General features: G+C 36.8%; 1 protein-coding gene across 5 annotated transcripts in view; it reads right to left on the reverse strand.

Moving 5' to 3' along the window:
• Positions 1 to 21,922, reverse strand: part of ROBO2 (roundabout guidance receptor 2) — an 862,371-nt gene that overhangs the window by 141,869 nt on the left and 698,580 nt on the right. For all 5 annotated transcript variants that reach the window (XM_072326598.1, XM_072326582.1, XM_072326591.1 and 2 more), the window contains exon 3: positions 791 to 948. In XM_072326598.1, the coding sequence (XP_072182699.1) occupies positions 791 to 948 (158 nt within the window). The remainder of the gene's footprint in view (positions 1 to 790; positions 949 to 21,922) is intronic.

Genomic DNA, 21,922 nt, shown 5'->3' on the forward strand with positions numbered 1-21,922 from the left:
TCACCACAAAAATAACATCATTACTCATTTACTCACTATGCACTCCTATTCAGGAACAATTAAACTTTAGAATATAATTTCAGCCATTCTTTAGAACACACAGCCCAATTTCCAAACTAATTTTTAGCTTAATAATGTAATCATCCTCAGTTTCTGTTTTTGTTTGTTTGGTTAGTTGGTTGGTTGGTTTTTTCCCACATAGAACATTATGTACCTCACTGATATAACTGGTTTTATCTTTAAGGCATCTCTGTTATGTAGGGTCTGATATTGCTCTCATTTTACAGAGATCTGAAGTGAAGAAAATGTATGGCCAAACTTGTCAAAGGCATCCGCTGAGTTCCAAAGTGGGACAGCTCACATCTAACAGAGTACTTCACACAATCAAATTTACTGCTCTAACAGGACTCGGTTATAACTGTTGCACAATGCAAGCCTCAGGAAGTTCAGGCTGGACACACAGATCAGAAGGAACAAAGAGAGGAAAACTCAAAAGTATAATAACAAGTCACTGTGGGAATGATGAGTACGTTTAGATTTACTTTGTCTCTGCAGTTTTGGAACCCATGGGTCCTCTGTCTGTCCTTCTACAGACTCAAAACAGCAAGTCCCCAAAGCCGGTTCTGTTCCAAGTTGGTGACTTCAAAGCCAAGCAGTTTCTGGCTTCCCTTACAGTGGTTTATGTTATCGGATACACGAAAGAAAGACCCAAAGACAGTCTACTGTGCTCAGCTGCTGTGTTTTTAATGCAGGCTTCATGCCTATCAACAACCATCTGAGATGTACTCACACTGATCCGCTCTTCCCTGTCATCAATACGGACTTTATCCTTTTTCCAGTAGATGGTAGGCTCAGGGTGTCCACGAGGTGGCTGGCACTCCAGTATTGCAGGTTCCCCAGCTGCCACAACAACATCTGTAGGGTTTTGGCGGAAGTCATCTCGTAGCACTAATGTAGTAAATGAGGGAGAGAAGAAAATGTTAGTTGAAGTGACATTCCTTGTATGAGAGGGAAAAAAAAAAAAAAAAAAAAAAAAAAAAAAAAAAGACCTGTAGCATCCGTTAGTCTTTTCACCCCTAACCTAAGGCTTACTTTCCCTTATAGGAAGAAATACCCCTTGTAAAAGAGGTAGCTTGGGGTTGTTGGTTTTTTTTTGTTTGTTTGTTTTTTTGGGTTTTTTTTTTTTGTTTTTTTTTTTTTTGGTTCTTAATACTTTTGCAACTTTGACTACTGTTGTCCCACAGCACTGAGAGGAAAAAAGATGTGAATTACCAAGGTGTTTGAAAATTAAATTAGGCAATGCATATTAGCTTCTCACTTAAATTGAGCTCCTATAAAAAAGGATTAGGTACAACTAGTTGGCTTCAGTATGTTACAATGATATCCATTTCATCATTATTCTTCCACATGTATCCCAGTCCCTAGGTTAATCGACATCCTTATAAACATAAAACTGAAAAGTTACCTAGATGAACTACTGAAACAGGATTTAGGGCATTTCCCCTCCATGAATTTCAGCAGCGTAAGACTTTTAAACAGTTCTTGACCTTAATGGAAACATGGCCCTCTGAGAAATTAGAAAACACCGTATCTCAGTGAAGAAGCAAGTCAGGAAGAGTTCAGCAGAAATTGCTCAGTTTCATCTCATAAGCAGAGATAATTTACTGCTTTCAGTATTAATGAAATGTGCCCCACTTTAACATTTGGAAGTGAATATTTTTCTGTTCTGTAATAAGCCACAAGAAAAGGCTTATAAAGGTGGCACTCAAAATGACATACAAGGTAACACACTGTTCTGCATTTTGGGATACACAGATAGATCCCAGAGGAAGAAGGGAATTAATTGGCAGCCAATTCCTTTCCTAACTGTAAGAAGGTGAATATTTACACCTTGCTCTTCAAGCATAAAATAAAATTTACACAGTTGGGAATGGATGTAACTCTGGCAAGAACTCATTATTCTCAAGTAACATACCCAATATATACATATCTTCCAACAGTTAGTGAACAACTCAACTCCAAAATATTTCTGATTAATACCAAACACTCCAATACTTTTGATTTCCAATAACCAAACTGACAGAAGCAGAATTTATAGTGCTTCAAGATAAATAGAATAATCTTTCAAAATGCACAACACCGAAGTAGTATGATAAGATGGTAGGCTGTACCACTCCTATAAAAAAGAGTTGGGGACCTGGGCATTTTCAACCTGGAGAAGGCTCAGGAGAGGTCTCACTGCAGCCTTCCAAAGGAAATTATAAATAGAAAGAAGACTGACTTTTTTGTGTGATCTGATAGTGGTAGGACAAGAAGGAACGGCTCTAAACTAAAAGAGGAGATATTTAGATTTGATATTAGGAGAATTTTTTTTTACTCAGAGGGTGGTGAGGCATGGGCACAAGCTGCCCAGAGAAGTTGTGGATGACTGATCCACTGGTGTTCAGTGCCAGGTTAGACAGGGCTCTGGGCAGCTGAGCTGGTGGGTGGCAATCCACCTACGCAGGGAGGTTGAAACTGGATGATGTGTAATGTCTATACTAACCCAATACATTCTATGATTCTATGATTTTGCATTATACCATTTTTCAAACTAAGACAAGAAAGCTGATAGCTCAGCACCCTCAGGGAAAGAATGAGGGGAAAAAAAAAAAAAAAAAAAAAAAAAAAAAAAAAAAAAAACCGTCTTACAAAAGCACCTATTTGGGGAAGCACTTTCACATGTCTCTAGTACTATTATGGTACACAGGAAAAAAAAGTGCTTCTAGGCAGTGATTTGTTCTCTTTTACACAACTGGCAAATAGGAACCATGAGCTTTTTCTGCTATTGTAACACAAAAAATAATATTAGCTTATATTGGCTTCACTTTTTATATAATTGCAGAACTCCAGTGCAAATTCATTAGTGGAAAATCCCCAGAAAATCAGCAGTTCCAGCATCACAATAACTTTATCCTTCCCACTCCTAACTCTTGGCAGCAATACCAAGGAAATCCTTCTCTTTGAATGCTACATGAAGCTGAAGAACAGAGTTTCTTAGGGGTGATACACAGCAAATTACATTCACTTTCTCTGAATCATTCTTGCAGCTATGCAAGGTTCTAATCAGCTGCAGAATATGAAGCTAAAAGGTGATTTAATTTTATCACATTCCTTTACTCAGGTCCTACTGCAAATGTGACTTGATGGGAGACGAAATTGACACAACAGTGTTTATTTAAACTTGCTGTGTTCCTCATACGCAAACCTTGGATAGATATATCTCAGTATTTCCAGTTATAGTATTCTGTGCATTAGAGAAAAACAAATAATGTTGTATAAGAAAAATCAAATACGTAAAAATAAAGTAGAAATTGAAAGAGAGAAAAATGTGTGAAATACAGAGAGAAAATATATCAGAGAAGAAAAGGGGGAACATTGAGTTTAGAGAGAGTAAAAATATAAAGCCAGGTAAAGGAATGAAAAGAATACAAAAACAAACAAAACGAAACAAAACAAACAAACAAAAAAAACCCAAACCAATAAGGTAAAGATTAAAGGGCATAGGCTGCCATTTTTCTGCCTCAGTGTCTTTAACAGAATGTAACAGCACCGATACAGTCACAGATGAATCTGATCAGTGTAGCAACCCCAGCACATCCAAATGTTACCCCTTATGACATGCAAGGGCTCATGATGCATATTTTGGGGTGTTGGCTGGCATGCTTAGCTTCCCTGGCACTGCAGCAGACCTCAGCAACACAGAAAGCAGAAGAAGGAGGGAATATCAACAGGAAGTGAAGCTCACACATATTATCAGGGTAAATGGAAAAGTTGCAGCACAGCTTAGTGCATCCACCATATCTAATAGCACAATCATCTGTGAAAACAGAAAAATGGTTGAGAGCAGCAAAATATTCCTCAGCCAATTATCCACAATTGCCATATGTTTCCAAATAACTGCTAGCATGCCTGAGCAGATTCCCTCTCCAGACACTGGCAAGAGGCTTTTGTTCCCTCTCAAAGCCAGCCCTCCTCAGGGCTTTTTAAAAATTCATTGCAAGAGGTGAAGCGCTGCCATTAGGCTCCCCCTCTTCACCTCACGTACTTTTTTGCTCTAATACAACATTAACGCTTGCCCTCAGTGCACATTTAATGAAGGACACCAAAGAGACAGAGAGTTGACAGCCTGGTCCCTGCTCCCCTCCTCCAGGATGGTGGCAGTGCTGACTCCCTCGTGCTCAACTACGCACAGCCTTGCAGCAGCATAAGGCTCCCAGGCTCTGCTTCTTGGGAAGGCACTGGGAGGCTACCGGGTGGGAAAGGACAGCTAGGTCACACGTACAGCTGATGATGGTGCTGTGGACAAAAGTTAATTAAAGTTTGATAAGTCTCTTTGTTGTTCTAACAAGGCTGGTGCTGCTCAAACAAGATAGATGTCTGTGAACTGTCACATCAGTCTTTAAGGGATGCAAAACCCTGCATGCCCACTTACAGGTATTCATGAGGGCGGTAATGCAAAGCAATGACATCTAGCAACAGCAGTGACAAGATAAATGCTTCCAGGACAGGGACTGCCGGAGTTAGGAAGAAAGACAAAAAGAAATTCCTGCTATCATGGCAACTGCTCACCAACACCTGCCAGCTTAGGACCAAATCCAGGCCAAAGCTAAACCAATGCTTGTAAACTCAAGGAATTATGTGGAAACCAAATTAATTTCCTTGACTGAGGCTCTGTCGATTTGTTTAAAGGAGCCAGAGATAAAGCAACATTTATGTGGTGGGAGGAAAGGTGTCGGGGTCAAAATTATTCTAGGCTAGATAACCATGTCTTAATCCTGCTTTTCACTGCAAACGCTTCCAGGCCCTTCGAAAGAAAACATTTTTATAGGATTTACATTTACATGAAGACTACAAATAACCATCTGTCTGCTTCTACTTGTTCAATCTGGTCTATGTCCCGTGAGTCCTCAGCCCATGGCCAAAGCAGTGAAGCTGGAAGGAAGAAGCACATGCCCATCAGGAGGCACTGGAATAATTGCCTTCTTCTCCCACCAGCACTTGGCTCTCCTCCTCCCACCAATATAGACAGTGAGCATCTGATATTACCAGGGAGGGGAGGGAGGTAAAGCTTCCTTTTTTCCATTTTTCAATGAATTATAATGTCTTAAAACACAGCAACATCTGTCACGCTGACTAGAGGGTATAAAGAAATATCAAGTAAATAATAATGTGCTTCTGTAACTTGGGTTCTAGTAGTTTATCTTGTCTCTCCTGTTCTGTTTGGTGCTTGTCTGAGGATATCATTACACTCACAAAAGGAATTTAAACAGCTGCACTGGTAGGTTGGTCATATGCCACATGCAGGTAGGTCTCCCTTGATCCAAGGCACTGCCTCATGGGCATTTAACTAAATCCTCATCTCACTATGACTGCTTGGCACTTCTCTCATATGACACATAACGATACACACAGTCAACACGAATTATTATGTCAGATAACTAACCAGATGTCACATAGTGTACAGATTAAAGGATTAAAGTATTTGAAATAATGTAATGTGCAGGGGGGTATTTCAGAGCTTGGGTAATAGTATTTATAATCTACTTAAATGGCCTCAGAACAAGCTGGCACTGCTTGCTCGAATCGGGTAGCAAAAAAGAAAAAGGGGTCATAACTTTCCTTGTGAAAAAGAATGATACACTTAGAGGATGCTGTTGCCATACCTTTTGTTTAATTGTCTGTCACAGTTTGATAGGGAAGTTAGGAACAAAATTAGGAACAATTTAGGCTATGGTTCTAAGCAGTACTCCAAACGAGTCCTGAACTCCCTCTGCACTTGCACAACCCTGGAAGAGCTTTCAACCATCATGGACATTTTTGCAAAAACAGTAGAGAGCTATACTGTTTGGTTTGTTTTTGGTTTGGTTTTGTTTTGTTTCTTTTTCCTATCCTTCTTCAACCTCACAATATAGATATTGCCTAGAAGACATACATGCTAGCTAATTTACCATGACTCAAAATGTTCAGACTTTCCAAAACCTGAAAGATTCATTTTCAGAAGTGTTAAGGTATTCTCAAAGACTCCAGTAGTTTTGACATCCAATTTGTAAGGCCCCTGTAAATCAAAATGAGGAAGAGAATAGTAGAGAGATATCTGAGTAAAGAAACAAACTGAATACTCATTCTTTCAGATTCAGCCTTTTTCTTTGGCCTCAAGCCTTTTTCTCACTCAGTATTCCACATACTTCTGAACTCAATAACCTACTCATTACTTATAGTTAAAGGGAACTTGAAAATATATTTTCATGCTTCAGAAAAAAATCCATAGAATAATGTGGAAAAAACAGTTCTGACATCCTCTAAAGCTTTTAACAGCATGTGTATGCAGATATAGCTATTTACAGAATTTGAACCTTTGCTGAGCATTAATGTTTAAACATAAATTGGGACACCCTTGATTTGGAACAGAGTATCTATTAAAGTTAATTGACAAGCTGAGAATCAAAGTACTAGAAATCAGTGTGTGAAAAACCATCATCAAATAAATGGACAGATTCCAAATGAAAATACAGTTCTATCACCTGTCTCTGTTGCACTGAAGTAGAAATTTTTTTAACAATCCCACCTCTTTCCATCAAGAAATTCTTAATGGTGCAGTTAAGAGTCAGGAAACTTACTACCCATCTGCCATAAATCTTCAAAAGCAACACTGTGTTCAAACAGTCAAAAAAAGGCCAAGGGAAGCAATAAGCATAATCAAGTATTCTTTATGAATGCAAATATCCTACAGACCACGTTTAAATAATTTCAGAAATCTACAGCCACGTAACACAATTTATTGAAAAATTTTCTCTAGGACACAGAGCAGGGTTGTTTTGTTTTTGTTTTTGTTTTTAAGCATAATCACTCTGGATAAATGCAATAAACACAGTACATGGATTGCTCTTGTTAACAACAGGCATAGTACCAAGATCCATATTCCACTGAAACTAAAAAGCCTATTACTTTCTTAAAAGTTCACCAACTTTATAGAAGACCTAGGATCATAACTGTAGACAACGAATATGCAGTTTGATAAGCCTTAAGGTTTAACAAGAATCAGACATTCAGCAGTTTACTAGAATAGTTATTTAACGATCCTTTAAACTTAAGTCTGCCATTAGCTTTTACGTGTTCCTTACATTTAATGGGCTGCATGTTCAGAAGATCATGGGCTAGTCATTTATTTTTCCCAACTAATGTGAATATCAGGTGTGAACTGGAGCAGAACTTCAAATAAAATCACAACTGAAGTATTGTATTTTCACTGTCATTAGTCTGCCAGCATGTCTACTTTGCAGCAAGAATATGGGAGTAATCTCTGCAAAAGCATGAGAAAATAAAATCTTAAAGGCATTATAAACATATGACCAATTTTCAAAAGCAACAATATCAAAAAACGTCCAGATTTTACCGAATGCCAAATATATATGAATGAATCTCAGATGGAATCCTTTGTCTGAGTACCTCTGAAGAACACACACTAACTGCTCCCTACATACAGAGTACAGTGCAGAGAAATCCCAGAAATCAGATTTAATTAGCAAGTTCACAAACAACAGTACAATAGCATTCAGGCTTAGTACTATGAGCACAGAAGTAGCATTGCCAGGTATATGCAGAACTATGTTCAACCTCATGAATGCTACCTGTTTGCCACAGCATCTAACTGCTGTATTTTTTTTCTGTTTCCAAACTGAGGTTTGTTCTCCTACAAGCACTTTTGCTGCTTCGGTTCCTTGGGCTTCTAGTTCAAGCCCAGTCAAAACACCTATAAAATGACATGTGCTTTCAGTAAAACAAAGGAATAAAACCAGATGTGAATGATAAAAACAAGTACAAATGAATGAATATTTCTTGTACAAGAAATATAGAATGTTACATGCTTCATTTAACCAATATAATACAGAATGCAATCTCCAACCTCTACTGAAGTGTGAATAGCCTCTCTAATAAACTCTTTGTGTACATATGCACAACACACATACACAGCAGCTGGGTTGCATTCCCATCTTGGCAGGGGGTCACTGTCACATTACTTATACACTTTAGCAACATTAGGCAATGTATCAAACAAAACAGGCTCTTTCCCAGCATAGGAACTCTCTTCCTTCTGTCCTTCATCCTCTTCATCAAACTCCAGTCTCTCTCTAGCTACATCTGGTATTTATAAAATAAAACTCTTCTTTTCCACTTTTGAAAGCAGGATTTCATTCTGTCAGGGCTTTTTACTGTTTTCTTCAAAAGTCAGGACTGAAAACAGGTATCTGAGCAGACCTATCTAGGTAGGTGCATATTTATTGATAAGCTACGATAACATAACTCATTAAGCTTTGCAAGAGGACTGTACAGCTATGTTTCACCATGTAATTGTTGTATCCACAACTGTCTCACAGAACAGGTGTAAGCTGCCTGCAGCTTTTGGACCATCTCTTCCCATATGCCACAAACCATCCTTGTGTCAATAGGTCACATTCAGATGCTTACTAGGTGCCATTTCAACAGGCACAATTCAACATAAGTCTGTCTGTCTTTGTGTCTGCTGCCCCATAATTAGGTAAGTCATTGACACTGACTCTGCTGAAGTATTTCCTGTAGGACCTGAGACCACAGTGACTCTTTAACAGTTAACCTGCAGAGCTCAGCTGCTTTGACTTTTTCAGAACTTGCCCCAGCAAACACAGAACTAGACACTGCACAAAACATGCTTGCATGGCTGTCACCGAGACACATCTTGTCATTCAAGGCTAAGGAAGAGAAGAGAAACAAGGACTGTGTATAGAAGGACTGAGATAGCAGAAGGGAACAAGCTACCATAGTATGCATAGCTGTGCCAAATTTGGCACCCCACCTTTTCCAGGGATTTACAGTAAAACTCCAACCCCCAAATCCCTTAACTCTGATTACATATTATCTTTCTCTACCATTATCTTACATAGGTCGCTTTTAAAGCAGTCTCCTACTATTTCCATGGAAACTACAATAGATGCAAAGAGCACAATAAGACTCTTAGATAGAGCAAGTTCTGATCTATAAAATATTACTTTTCAACACAATCACCATCATTAGCTAGGCATTTTCACTAGCAATGAACAGAAATATCCATTCTGGGCTCCTAAAAATCTGTACCAGTGGAAGTGACCCACTGTTTCACAGCTGCTATGACGACATCACTGTTGTTTGGAAAATGTTGCCCACACCATCTATCTTTCATCAGCTTGAACAGATGGAAATCAGAAGGCGTCAAATCCAGATTACATAGTGAATGTGGTATGACAATCCAGCCAAGATTGGAAATGTAATCCACAGTCTTAAAATGAGGTTCGGTGTTTTTGTGTTTCAAGTAAAAGGCTGTCTTCTTCCCTGACCTGATTCTGCAAGTTTGAGTGTTCTGCTTAGTGTTGGGATGTAGCAGTTAGGAGTTGATTGTTTTTTCAGGTTCCAGGAAATTCTGAAGGATCCCCACTTTCCTATCCTGAAAGACAGTGCACATCACTTTACTCACTGAGAGTTATCTCTTGAACTTTGTAGAGGAATTCACATGTTGGCTTGACTACAGCTTGTTGTGGTGACATCATGTCTCATCATCAGTAATGATGCAATACAGAAAACTGTCACCTTCAGACACCTATAGCTTCAATTGGTCCTGACATACTTGCATAATCTTTCTTTTCCTGTGTGAGTATTCATGGGACCTGCTGTAAACTTTGTGATATTCCAATATTTACATCATTGTTTCTAATACTCTGAAGCTGATATTAAGCTCTGAACATTGTTCCCTGGTTGAGGTCTGTTGATTCATGTAGATGAGCTGATTGAGATGCACTTTATCTCATAGTGTGACAGTGGTGCATGGCTGTCTGGAACATGGCTTGTCTTTCACATTGTTACCACTGTTGAAAGGCACTACCCACTCCTCACTATGCTCACATCCACTGTTTGGTCTCCATAAACATCCAACAAGCACCACTGAATGTCAATAGATGCCATTTTTTTCCACACAGAGGAACTCAGTTCCACTCTGTTGCTTCATCCTCACTGCCATGTCAGACATCATTCTGTCAGACTACCCCTCTGCTGCCATCTATCACATGGTAACAACATGCAACAGAATACTGGTGGGAAGTTTCAGTCCCTATTGCCATACCACCAGCACCTCCTCCCATGTTGTGGGCCAACATAATAAAATAGGAGACATTACTTTCAGAGCAGCCCTCATAATAATTTACATTAAATTTAAAATTTAAAATGTATTTTTGTTTGTTTTGTTTTTAATGTTGCCATGGAATTTTCTTCATAGAAGGTTCCTTCTAAGTTTAACATCTGCCCAAAAATGTTTCATGAAAAGTTCTCTGGATTATCATGAACAAAACAAAATAGCTTATGTTACTTGCATCATTCCACAAAATGAATTCAAGTTCTCAGAGCTCTAAAGAAATGTAAGGAACAACATGAAATGCAGACATCATATCAAATGCTCTTTGGAGAAAGCCATTTGAATTCTGTCGGTGTACTACCAGGTAGGAGATACTCCACAAAACATCTAGATAACATGGTGGTTTTGCGCAGTCTAACCACAGATAGGATGCCCCAAATTTGCAATTTTATGGAAAATAAAGAAGATAATAAGGTAATATACAGGAAATCTTTTGCAATTTTAGCTACTCAAATAACATAAGGAATTACTTCTACACAATATGAAATAAGACTCCCATTTATACTCTTTTTCTCTTAAAGTAGGAGTTCACATTGTCCTCATTATTATTCACTACATAGTGCAAGAGAGAAAAAAAAAAAAATTAAAGAAGCGGGAGCAAAGACCAACTGTAATAGCCTAAAGCAACACTTTTGAAAGGTAAGTTTCAGCACCCAGAGGGAGACCAGAGATTGGGTGTCCAGCTCCACCCTCCTTTATGCTGTGTGTGAGACTCAAAATGACCTTCAGCTGAGTGGTTTCACCAGCTCCCAGATGTGCTTTCAAAAGTGGTGTAATATTCTAAATTGCAGTAAAGGTGAAACAATGTTTTTCTTTACTAACTAATACCATATTCCCAAAGTACTATTTCATGTACAGCAAATGTTATATAATAGGAAAACTAACATAACACTACAACTAGAAGAACAAAATATGGGTCTTACACATCCTTCTACATCTTTGGTACTGAACATTCCTCTGGCAGTTCAGTGCAAGAGAAAATATGTAACTATATACCTGCTGAAGGCTTTAAAGAGAGAGATGGATAAGTGCACAATTCTCTGTAGCCTATTTATCTAAGACTATAGAGAAGAAACAACCTGGGATGTACCTGTAAAGCAGCCTGTAACTGTAACTGTGTTTTGCATTGGCTGGAGTGGTCATTCATATGAGGAGCTCATATTCCTCCCAAGGGTCTTGGAGTGGGAAAGTTGACTGTTAATTCTACTATTAGAACTCAAAATCATTTTTACAATCTTTTCCTCACTTCAGTTTTTATACATATATGACTAGTGCAACAAAGAGTCTGTTCCAGCATAGGAACCTTTAATAACTAAATCCTGAAACTGGTATTACTTTAAACATGAACCTTTCTGTTATGTTGAAACCATTCATTTTATTCCTCTGTAGTACTAAGTTTAACTAGACACAAGGCACCTGTGTCTGTAACTCTCACAAAAGATTACATTTGTGTACATTTATATAGCTACTATCATTCTGCAATTGAATTAGATAACAAGAGGCTATTCTGACAAGATAAAGTATTCAAGCACCGTATGATAGACAAAGTATAATATTGAAATAGGCAGATTAGATTATTAGCGCAGATAGGATTGGACAAAGGGAATTTTTAGCCTGCCATGGTATTCACCTGGGATAGATCTTGGGTAAATAGCACAAATGTTTTATTTCATGCCAATTAAAGAAGATGATGAAAAGAGAAAAGAGAAAAAAGTACAGGAGAAAAAAAGAGGGGAGAAAAGAGAAGAGAAGAGAAGAGAAGAGAAGAGAAGAGAAGAGAAGAGAAGAGAAGAGAAGAGAAGAGAAGAGAAGAGAAGAGAAGAGAAGAGAAGAGAAGAGAAGAGAAGAGAAGAGAAGAGAAGAGAGAAGAGAGAAGAGAAGAAAAGAAAAAAGGAAAGGGAAAAGAAAAGAAAAGAAAAGAAAAGAAAAGAAAAGAAAAGAAAAGAAAAGAAAAGAAAAGAAAAGAAAAGAAAAGAAAAGAAAAGAAAAGAAAAGAAAAGAAAAGAAAAGAAAAGAGGAGGAAAAATTTCTCCTGTTTGGAAGATTTTTAATCTAGATCACTCCACTGACCCACTTCACAGCCCAGATTCATAAGCAACTGAGAGAATGACAAGCTAATACATGCAGAGGAAATGAGTGGTCAGGGGAGAATAGAACCACTTAAAACTGATTTTCCACCAAGGAAAACGTATTGTTAAACTATGCATTATATTTCCCTATATTTAGAACAAAAAATACATAAAACACAATAGCTCATGTAACCAGTGCATGCTGTGGGATTTCTCTGAGACCAGGAGAACTGGAAACATTCTCTCGTTTGCTTGTGCAGCTTCAATTAAGGCAAATTGAATTAAATTCTCCCTTGAGGAAGACCTCTGTAGCTCTTCTCCGCCTTTTCTGAACAATTCCAGATGTAGGTGTGGAACATTTTCGTTTCTCTCTGAAGACTTCCACATGCATTGCTATGCTTCCATGCTTGATCAAAGAGGTGAGCTTTTGGGGGAGACTACACAGGGTGTAAAACAATGCCCAGCTGATAGCTCATATGCTTAATTTTACTGATTTAATTCTCCTCACTGGGGCTTTCTTTCTTTCTTAGAACAGACAGACCAGCTGGAAACAACTCAGAAAGAATGGAAACACTTCTGCTGAACAGCCATTTGGTACAACATAACTCACAACTACACACTCAGAGGCAACCTGCTTTCTTCTTGTCATACCTAGAATGCATTAGCTTACACTGAATTTCCTTTTGAGCAACTATTCAACTACAGGTTTATCGCAACATTTTCCATCTTGCCCGTTAGAATGATCACCCTCATGACACACCTTTGGGTCTCATACACACGGGAACAATAGTCCTCCAAAAGGCCTGATGGCTGGTCACAACTTGATACTTAACAGACATCAGTTAAAATGCTCTTTTCCTCGCAACAGTAGGGTTCAGGAGATTAACTCTGTTTTTTTCTGAAAATTGTGAAAGGTTTGAGCTCTCCACAGTCTTCCCCTTCCCACTTCCAGTAAAAGGCCGAGCAAAACTCCATATTTTTAAATAACAAGTCATAGGGCTATTGCATGAACAGGAGAGCACCATACTAATTCAGCACAGTTAATACCCTGCTTAACATTTTTATTTTTACTTTTTCCTATTCTTTTGATTTATTCATTTATTTGATTTTATTCTTTTGATTCTTCTAAACATACACCTCAGGGCTCTAAGCCACAAACCTCCATACATTTGTCAAAAAGTTAAACAGAAATGTCAACACTGGCAGATTCAAAGCAGTAAATCTACTATGTAACTGAACTTACTGAGCACAAGCAGCAAAACTCTGCACTGTGCAGAGCTTGCTAATGAAACATATTGGAATGTATAGCACAGCTGACTCAGAGCTGCTGCATGTAGAGTGGGAATTAACCTGGCACTTCCAGGCATTCAGCCTAAAGACTGTAGAAATTCAACAGTGTATCACTGCAGTCAGCATGCCAGTAGTGCTAGTAGTTTAGATTCATATTTCCCTATCAGTTTTTTTTTTTTTTAATCTTATTCTTTAATAACAAATCCAAGACGTTTGTTCATAACCTGCCTTCAGATCCTAGTAGCAATAGTAAATCCATTAAACTTTGCTTTCACTGTTCATGATGTTTATAAAAATTGCAGATGGAATTACAATCTAGTAATACAAAGCTTGGCATTTTTTCTCCTCAGATGTAATAACGAAGAGGATAAACATAAAATTGACCCAGGGATTTCAATACCGAAACTTTCATTGGAAACCCAAGCAGTAGTGTGCAAACCCATGTATTTATGTCAATATAATAACAGCACTGCTACACCTATTAATAAGTATAGATTTCACAATGGAGTCTTGGTTGATAACACATCATAAAATGCATTATATTTCTTCTAAAACAATATAATTAACTCTTAATGAACCCTTCCCTTTCACCAGTAAATTCAATTTTGTCTAATCCTTGGGTTTATGGTAATGTTGAGCTCATTAAAATGTTACTTAAAACTCATTAAAATGCTCACTGAGAGGTAACAGCTTCATTACGGTAATATGTTGTAAAAGAAAGAAGAATGCTTTATTATCATTTAATTGTTTCCAAAAAGGAATACATTTGCATAGTGATGAGGTTCACAGGATATTTTCAGTAGTACTCAATAATTAAGCAGTTCAGTAATTAAAAATGCATTTTCTAAAAATAATTTTATGTTATTGCTTACTCCCTGTTGTGTTTTTCAATTGGGAGAAGAGTTCATGTCGACACAGTTTACAGAATTAAGCAACAGTGATACCTGCACTGATATTAAAAGACATACCAGTTCAATCTAGTAGTATGTTTTTTGTTTAATATCTAATATCTAAAAAATAATAATTTAAAATTGCCATCAATATATTTTACAAGTCAGACTTTCTAACAAAGTCTTAAAATATCCATTATTTTTCAGTGCCAAGGAAAATCAAGAATTATACGGGGGCTTTTAAAGTGTAAAGCCTTACTATGATTTTTTATTATTTATCATTATGATAAACTTACACATGACTGAATATCTAAGCAGAAATTAGCTGACATCTAGTCATGGCTTTTGAGGATGCCTGAGGCACTGTAACTGTGCTCTAGGTCATGTTCAGAGGCAGAATTCCTCAGGCCCCGGTACTTACAGAGAACTGTCACTCCTTTCTTACTTTCCCTCTTAAAAAAGAGCTGTTCCAGCTCCAAGGCAAAAGGACTCCTCTTGCAGCCATGCTAACTGTGTGCCATTTTCTTACTTTTCACTGTCAGGATGAGATAGATGGCACCAACAGTAAAATACTGGCCAAGTAGAAAACACATGCTCTACAATGATGATTACCATTATGGTCAGCTATATGATTAATAGATTTATTCTTAACATAAGCCTAATCACACTTACTTGAACAATTTCCATCAAAATAAATTACTCTGCTGATTTAAAGAAATTCTATGTGATATTTAGAGTTCCAGGTTTGTTTTCAATATATTTCCCTAGAGTGGCAAATAATACATTAACAGAAGATCCCAAAGGTAGAGATAAAAGGTCTTCCCAGTAGCCTCAGCACTAAGGCTGACTAGTATCTGTTTCTTTGCCATCTGACATCTACTATGGAAAATATTTTGCTAACTGAGACATAACTTCCATTTTAAATGCAGAAGGGTTTCTAGAAAAAATGTCATAGATTGCCAGGGTATGCGGCTTAGACTGTTAGATAGGAAAAAGGCAGCTTTGAAGTCAAGGATCTGTCCAGTGTGATACCATTCAAAGTTCCTTGAAGTGTTAATTAAATACCATTTACTGTTCTTTTCTATGGCTTCAAATCTGATTTCTATTTTCACAAAACTTATATTTGTTTTAAATATATACACCATAGAACATCCAATATGGATTTTGTAAACTTTCCATGAAAGTTGTTTGACTAGCAACACAGACACAATTAAATATGGATGCTGCAGGTTACATATCAGTGTAAATGGAACAACAGAGAAAAGTGCTGTGTCCTACATCATTAGAAGAAAATAACAGACAAGAAGAAAAACAATCTAAAGGAAAAATGTGAAATGCAAACAACATTTAATACTTTCAGCATCAACAATTATTGTCTCTTCTGAACAAGCAAAATAAATAAATAAATAAATAAATAATTTAAAAAAAATCCACTCGTATAAAGTCAGCATTCGCATGGTACCAGGCTGGTACAAAGTAAAATCAAATTATGAGGATTACAACAGACTTCCTGAGTGAGTGTGGACAGTTAACTGATCTCAGTTCCCAGATGTAAATGGATGGTCAGACTTCTCTTGCTGACTTACATGATTATTTAAATAAATCAGTTTAAAACATGTTTATAGTCTCCTCTATGTACTTTGTATAGCTCCTAGTGCGGTGGGCCAAATGACAACTCTATAAAACACATCATAACAAAATTTATAAAAATAAATCCTGGACAGTTACTCAGTTAGACATCAGTGTGTAGGCTGAATAATGTTATTTAATACAATAAGTCAGGCTGTTTTTCTAAAATTTGCTTTTGATATTCCTTTACCAAATCAAGCCTTTCTGCTGGAGATGCACATTGCTGTTTTTGCAATCATTTATGTGCCAGCTCTCAGCTATTTCAAAAGAAAACAAATAATGTGTCTTTTTAGCCAAGTAAACAATCTCTCATTTTATCTTTATTGCACACACTAGCAGATAAACTAAGTCATTTCTCTCAAACACTCACTGAGATAGTTGGAAATAAATAACTTGGAAAATAAATAACTCAGAAAATAAATAACTGGCATAATAAGTATTAATGTTGAAAACCCTCTCCACTGTATTTCCTCGCAGCAACTAAGCAAAATTAAATGAGATACCCTAAATATGAAATGGAAGATAGATGGAATGTTGAGAAAAAAGAGAAGTAATTACTGTAGTGACTGTTTCTCCCTACATAAGCACTGTGTAAATTGAACAACTGGCAAAAAAGGCTGTAAAAAGAGTAACAAAATGTACTATAGTCTCATTTTTCAATTGCTATTTATGGGAAGGGTAACTAAACTGTTAAGGCCAGCGTTTGTAAAAAATACCTAACACAAGTGATGGTAGAGCAAAAACATCGCTTTGTAACCACAAACCTTTAAAGGAAAAACCATTACGTTAATTTCATGAAGATGTAAGCAAACAAAAGAAAACAAGTTTCAAGTCGGAGATGATAGAGTAATTTATAAGGAGCATCACACAGAAATAGCACTTTCAAATATGTACTTGCTGTATAAGTCATTTTGTTCACTGTATCCACCTGCTGTTGTGGAGAGATAATCTGTGGTGAGAATGGGAATGCTCACCAGTGGGACAGAATGGGGGCTTTAATTCAAGAGACTGGTTGCAATGAAGATACTTGACTAATTTAAATTGACCACTTCAGTTTTGTTTTTTTAAACTGTAGCAAAATCATTATCACAATAAAACCATATGTGTTTGCTTTCTTGTAGTATAATAAAATGGTCATTTCAAAATGTGTCAAATATTTTCCTCTTAGAATGCTCTATAGTGCATTCTTATGAAGTGTCTCCTGCCTGAGGGTATATGATTATTACGCATTCCTGTTTCTGAAAGAATGGTGGTTTTTAGCACTATGAATTTATGTCTTGATCAGATACCTGAATACCTTGTGGGTCAAACAAAGAAAATGGATGATTTAAATAGTTTGTTTTGTTTTCATTTTTGCACTGTGTCAAGACTAAAGATGGAGAACAGTTGTATTAACATGAGTGAACTTGAGTGATACATCCCTTCATCCTAAGGATGTTCAGAAATGTTGGTAGTCCTTCCATTACCCACTTCAAGTCACTTTAAACTATAACAGTGTTTCCTAGAGTGGACACGTATACCTTACTCAGTTTAAGAGCAACTTTACCCAAAAGAAAACCCTCACAAAGAAAAGCAGGACTGTATGATCCTGTATTCCACTGCAAAGTCTGTAAAATGATAATGAAAAAACCAACACTGTAAAAGAGAAATAAAATAAAATAAAATAAAGTAAAATAAAATAAAATAAAATAAAATAAAATAAAATAAAATAAAATAAAATAAAATAAACAATAGAAAGAATTACAGACCAGGTCTTCTCCTATTAAAAACAAAACTATTTTCTAACATATCTGCACTACAGTAGTAAATCAAGGTTCACTGGTGAGAAACAATATTTGTCCTCAGATTTGACTTCCAAACACATAAAAAAATAAAAATAAAAATTAATCATTTTCCACATTTCTTAATTATTACAGCTTATAATCACTTTATTATATATATTACATTTCTTTCATGAAACACCTATCTGTATTTGCTGGGAATTAAAAGCTAGAGGTATTTAGCATCATCACTGAAAACATGCATGTTGAAGGCCACCACCAGCTTCACTGCTGTACTCTCTAGAAATATGCTAGAAGCTTATAGAGACAAGGACAAATGCAAGTTCCACTTAGCTCTTCAATAATGTTACATTCACGAATACTAATAACTTCCCAAGTTTCCCAAGATGCACAGCACTAAAGATTCCTGTAGAAGGGAAATAGTCTTCAGCTCAGCCCAAGCTGTGACAAGAAGGTCTGTCTGTCATCAGTATGTGTGCTGAAAAATGACTTCCTTTCACATATGAAACACTAAACTGATTTCTATTGTCTTTACTTTCTGTCTAGATTTCCTTTGCTGAGAATTAGAGTTATTGCATCTTTCAGACTTTGTAAAATGGCTGATCTGTCAAAGATTTGTTTGAGACACAGGGATGGGAAACTCAGAGAAAGCAATAAATGCCAAATAACGGAGATAGCTACTCAGAGTATTTTTGCCATTTTTAATTCAAAATACAAAATTCACCTGTTCAAGCTCCTCATCCTTCAACCCCTAATGAGGGATGTTAGTAAAATGAAGCAGTCCAGACCACCCCCTGATGTCTTTAATTGACTTCATAGGGAGTGTCATCAAGAGTTGCTCAAGCAGTGCTAATGGTGCCTACAGATTGCTCACACATGGCATGGCTGGCACTCCTTGGACCCTAAAAGAGCTAACAGGACAGCATAATCTCCATCCTGAATGTGAGCAAAGGCCATGAGTGATCTGGAAACAGGAACTAATTACAAAGTGGCCTCCCTGATATAGAAGGGATGTGGAAAAGGAAGATAAAGCCAATATCTAACTACAGAGTCTCCTAAATTCACCATTATGAACTGCTGGCACAACAGAACAATATTTATTTTCCTACCTTGGTGATTCTCTGATTCTTTGATTCCAAAGACTATTCAGTGACTCAGAGAATTAGTTATTCACCTAGGAATGTGTGGTTTTTGATTTTATCTGTGATTGAATAATTCAACATGGAGACATCAATGAGAGTTACAGAGAAAAGTAGCTTTTAAGGCTCTTTTTCTGCCAACATTTCAACTGGAACCTTTGTCATGCAGACATACTCAAGGAGCACAGTTGGACAGAGGCTGATTGTTTAAAAATCAGTTTATGCAGTAAATGAAGTCACAGTCTCAAATACACAGAACACATCCAACCACCAATATAAATGACTTGCACGATTTTAGTTGTATGCCAACTTCAAGTGATGAAGAGTGATCAAATTTTTACACCACTTACTTTCTCCCAAGATATATTATGGTCTCCACATTGTCATGAAAAAAGTGGTACTACTATACTTTAAACAGCAGTATACAAATAATTTCTCCACTATACCTTTTTTATCATAGAAATAATCTTTGCAGTTCATTGCCCCATTCAGCGATCTTTAAATAAGAGCCTCTAAAAACTGAGAAGGGGTTGGGACTAGGCTGGGTGCACTGATTCAACACAGTAACACAAGAGGAAAAATGCTCACCTGAAGTGACCAGGGAAATTACCTATGTAAGCATATCTCTTCCTAAAACAACACTGCCAATGCCTTCCAGCTGCCTCCTCCAGACAGAACAATGAAGTAAGACTTAAATCATATATCAAGTGATTTCTTCATAGTTTTCATAACCTGCCTTCCAGAAATTAAACACCTAAGTATATATGTCTCAATGAAAATGAAAGCTCAAAATGTTTGAGAATTCATTGCTCACTGCCCCCATTTGTATATATGCACAGTGACAACTTCTCGCTCCAGTTTGAATTTCACTACAGCCCTACAACACTTCTTCCTTCTAGAAATTCCAGAAAAGTGGGTCCCAGCTTCACCCTTTCATCTCCTTGCTTACTTAGGCAGCAGCTGCTTGCCTGTATCAATACCACTGTGTTTCCCCAGGAGCTGAGACTGCACTCTTGCTGTATAATGCTGTTACCCTGAAGAAGATTGCACTAAAGAAGAGGTAGCCCTGAGGTAGAGATGTAGATTTAGGCTTACCCAATTCTTGTTCTGCATCACCAAGGGTTCAAAGTGATTACTGTTGTATTCATGCAGTGGCTATGAAGAAGTAGGTAAGAAAGGGGAAGGAAAATGGAGAGGGAATGTGATAAGAGCAAAAGCAAAGGAGATTATAAACTCCTCTTACTGTGTCCTGTGCTCCATAGAAGGGAACATTTTTCAGTCTTGTTTGAGATGGTCAACAAGCCAAGCAGGTGACTGTGAAAGTAGAGAACCCTGGTTCTGTCTCAGTTCATGTCTAAACTCAGTGTGAGATATTCATCAGACATATCAGCAGCTCTGTGGTGGCACTGTTATACAATATATACATCTGTATGATGTAGCAAATGCTGTTTCTTTGGATACCAGTGGAGCCTGAAATTATTATTATTATTTTCTATTATTTTGCTGTTTCATTTGAATGAATGACCCTATGGAAACTGTTTGCTAATGGTATATTCTTCCTGGTCACTTTGAAGAAAAAAACAGAACTAAGTAAATCCTATTGAAATTGCTTGTTTTCTATACTGAAGTAATATAAAAGAGTAACATACTTTCCTTTAACTAAGTATTTAAAAACCAATAACCTCTATCCACCATGAAAAACATGGTAAGAAAGCCTGCTAGCATTCAAGACCACTTGCCATTTTGGGTCCTAGTCTTATTTCACAAGGGTGTTTGACCACAGAATACAGACTGGCTCTTGTACTAAGAAACATACTCTTTCTCCGTATTTAGTATAAGCATTCAGTATATTCACTGTGTCCTTGAAGAAAAATCCTGGGAAAAGATGAGTTACAGTAAGTAAAAGGATAAAGAGCTGAATTTTGGGGTAGGAAAGAAATAATATAATGCTTACGAAAACTTGAAATAAAGTAGGAAAACAAAACAAAACAAGCCCCAGCTATGCATTTTCATCAACATTTAGATTTTTTATCTACCTGCTATGACTGATTTAATTAAACTCTCTGTCAGAAAGAAACAGCTTTTTGTATGATAATCCAGTATTCTGAAATCCACTGTGAGAGGCATTTAGTCTCTATGTTTGAAAAGTCGTATACAGATGTAGATAGTATATTTAAATTAAAACAAAAACAACAAGAAAAAACAAAACACAACAACTAAGCAACCAACCAAACAAAACCCCCCAACATTTTAAAAACTGGAAGTGATTAATCATAGTATTTTATTTCAGACATCTTGCTATTACTTGAAATATTTTAAGCTTGCCCAAACAGGTAATCTCAATTGCTCTGTATTAAGCAGCTGAATCAGCAATTGCCATGCTCACAAAATATGACAGCACAATTGATTACTGTCTTTTTTTTTTTTTTTCTGCCTCCCAGATAACTGTTTTCCCTTGAAGTCAGAGGCCAAAAGATAAAACATCTGTTATTCTTCAAAGCACTCGATTTAAATGGGGGTGTTTCTCCATGGACAGGGAAACGAGGGATGGGGGTGGTAATTATTCTCTTGTTCCTAATAATTATAAAGATGTGAAATAGATGCTGGAAGTATTTGAAAAGCTTTTTTTTTTTTTTTTTTTTTTTTTTTTTTTTTTTTTTTGCGTGTACAGTTGTGACATTATATTTTTAATTTTGTTTCTTCTGTGCTCATTTTGTGAGAATGAACAGCAGTGCTGAGCTAATGCCTAGCTGTGTTCATCCAACAAAATATATACAGATGCATGCACTGACTTTTATTGCAGGGTCATCCAACTAATGATAATACTGCATGCTGGATTATTATTTACTGAAAAGTTTTTAATTCTTCCTCTTCCACTAAAGTGAAT

Source organism: Excalfactoria chinensis, chromosome 1, assembly GCF_039878825.1.
Source record: "Excalfactoria chinensis isolate bCotChi1 chromosome 1, bCotChi1.hap2, whole genome shotgun sequence".
Lineage (NCBI taxonomy): Eukaryota > Metazoa > Chordata > Aves > Galliformes > Phasianidae > Excalfactoria > Excalfactoria chinensis.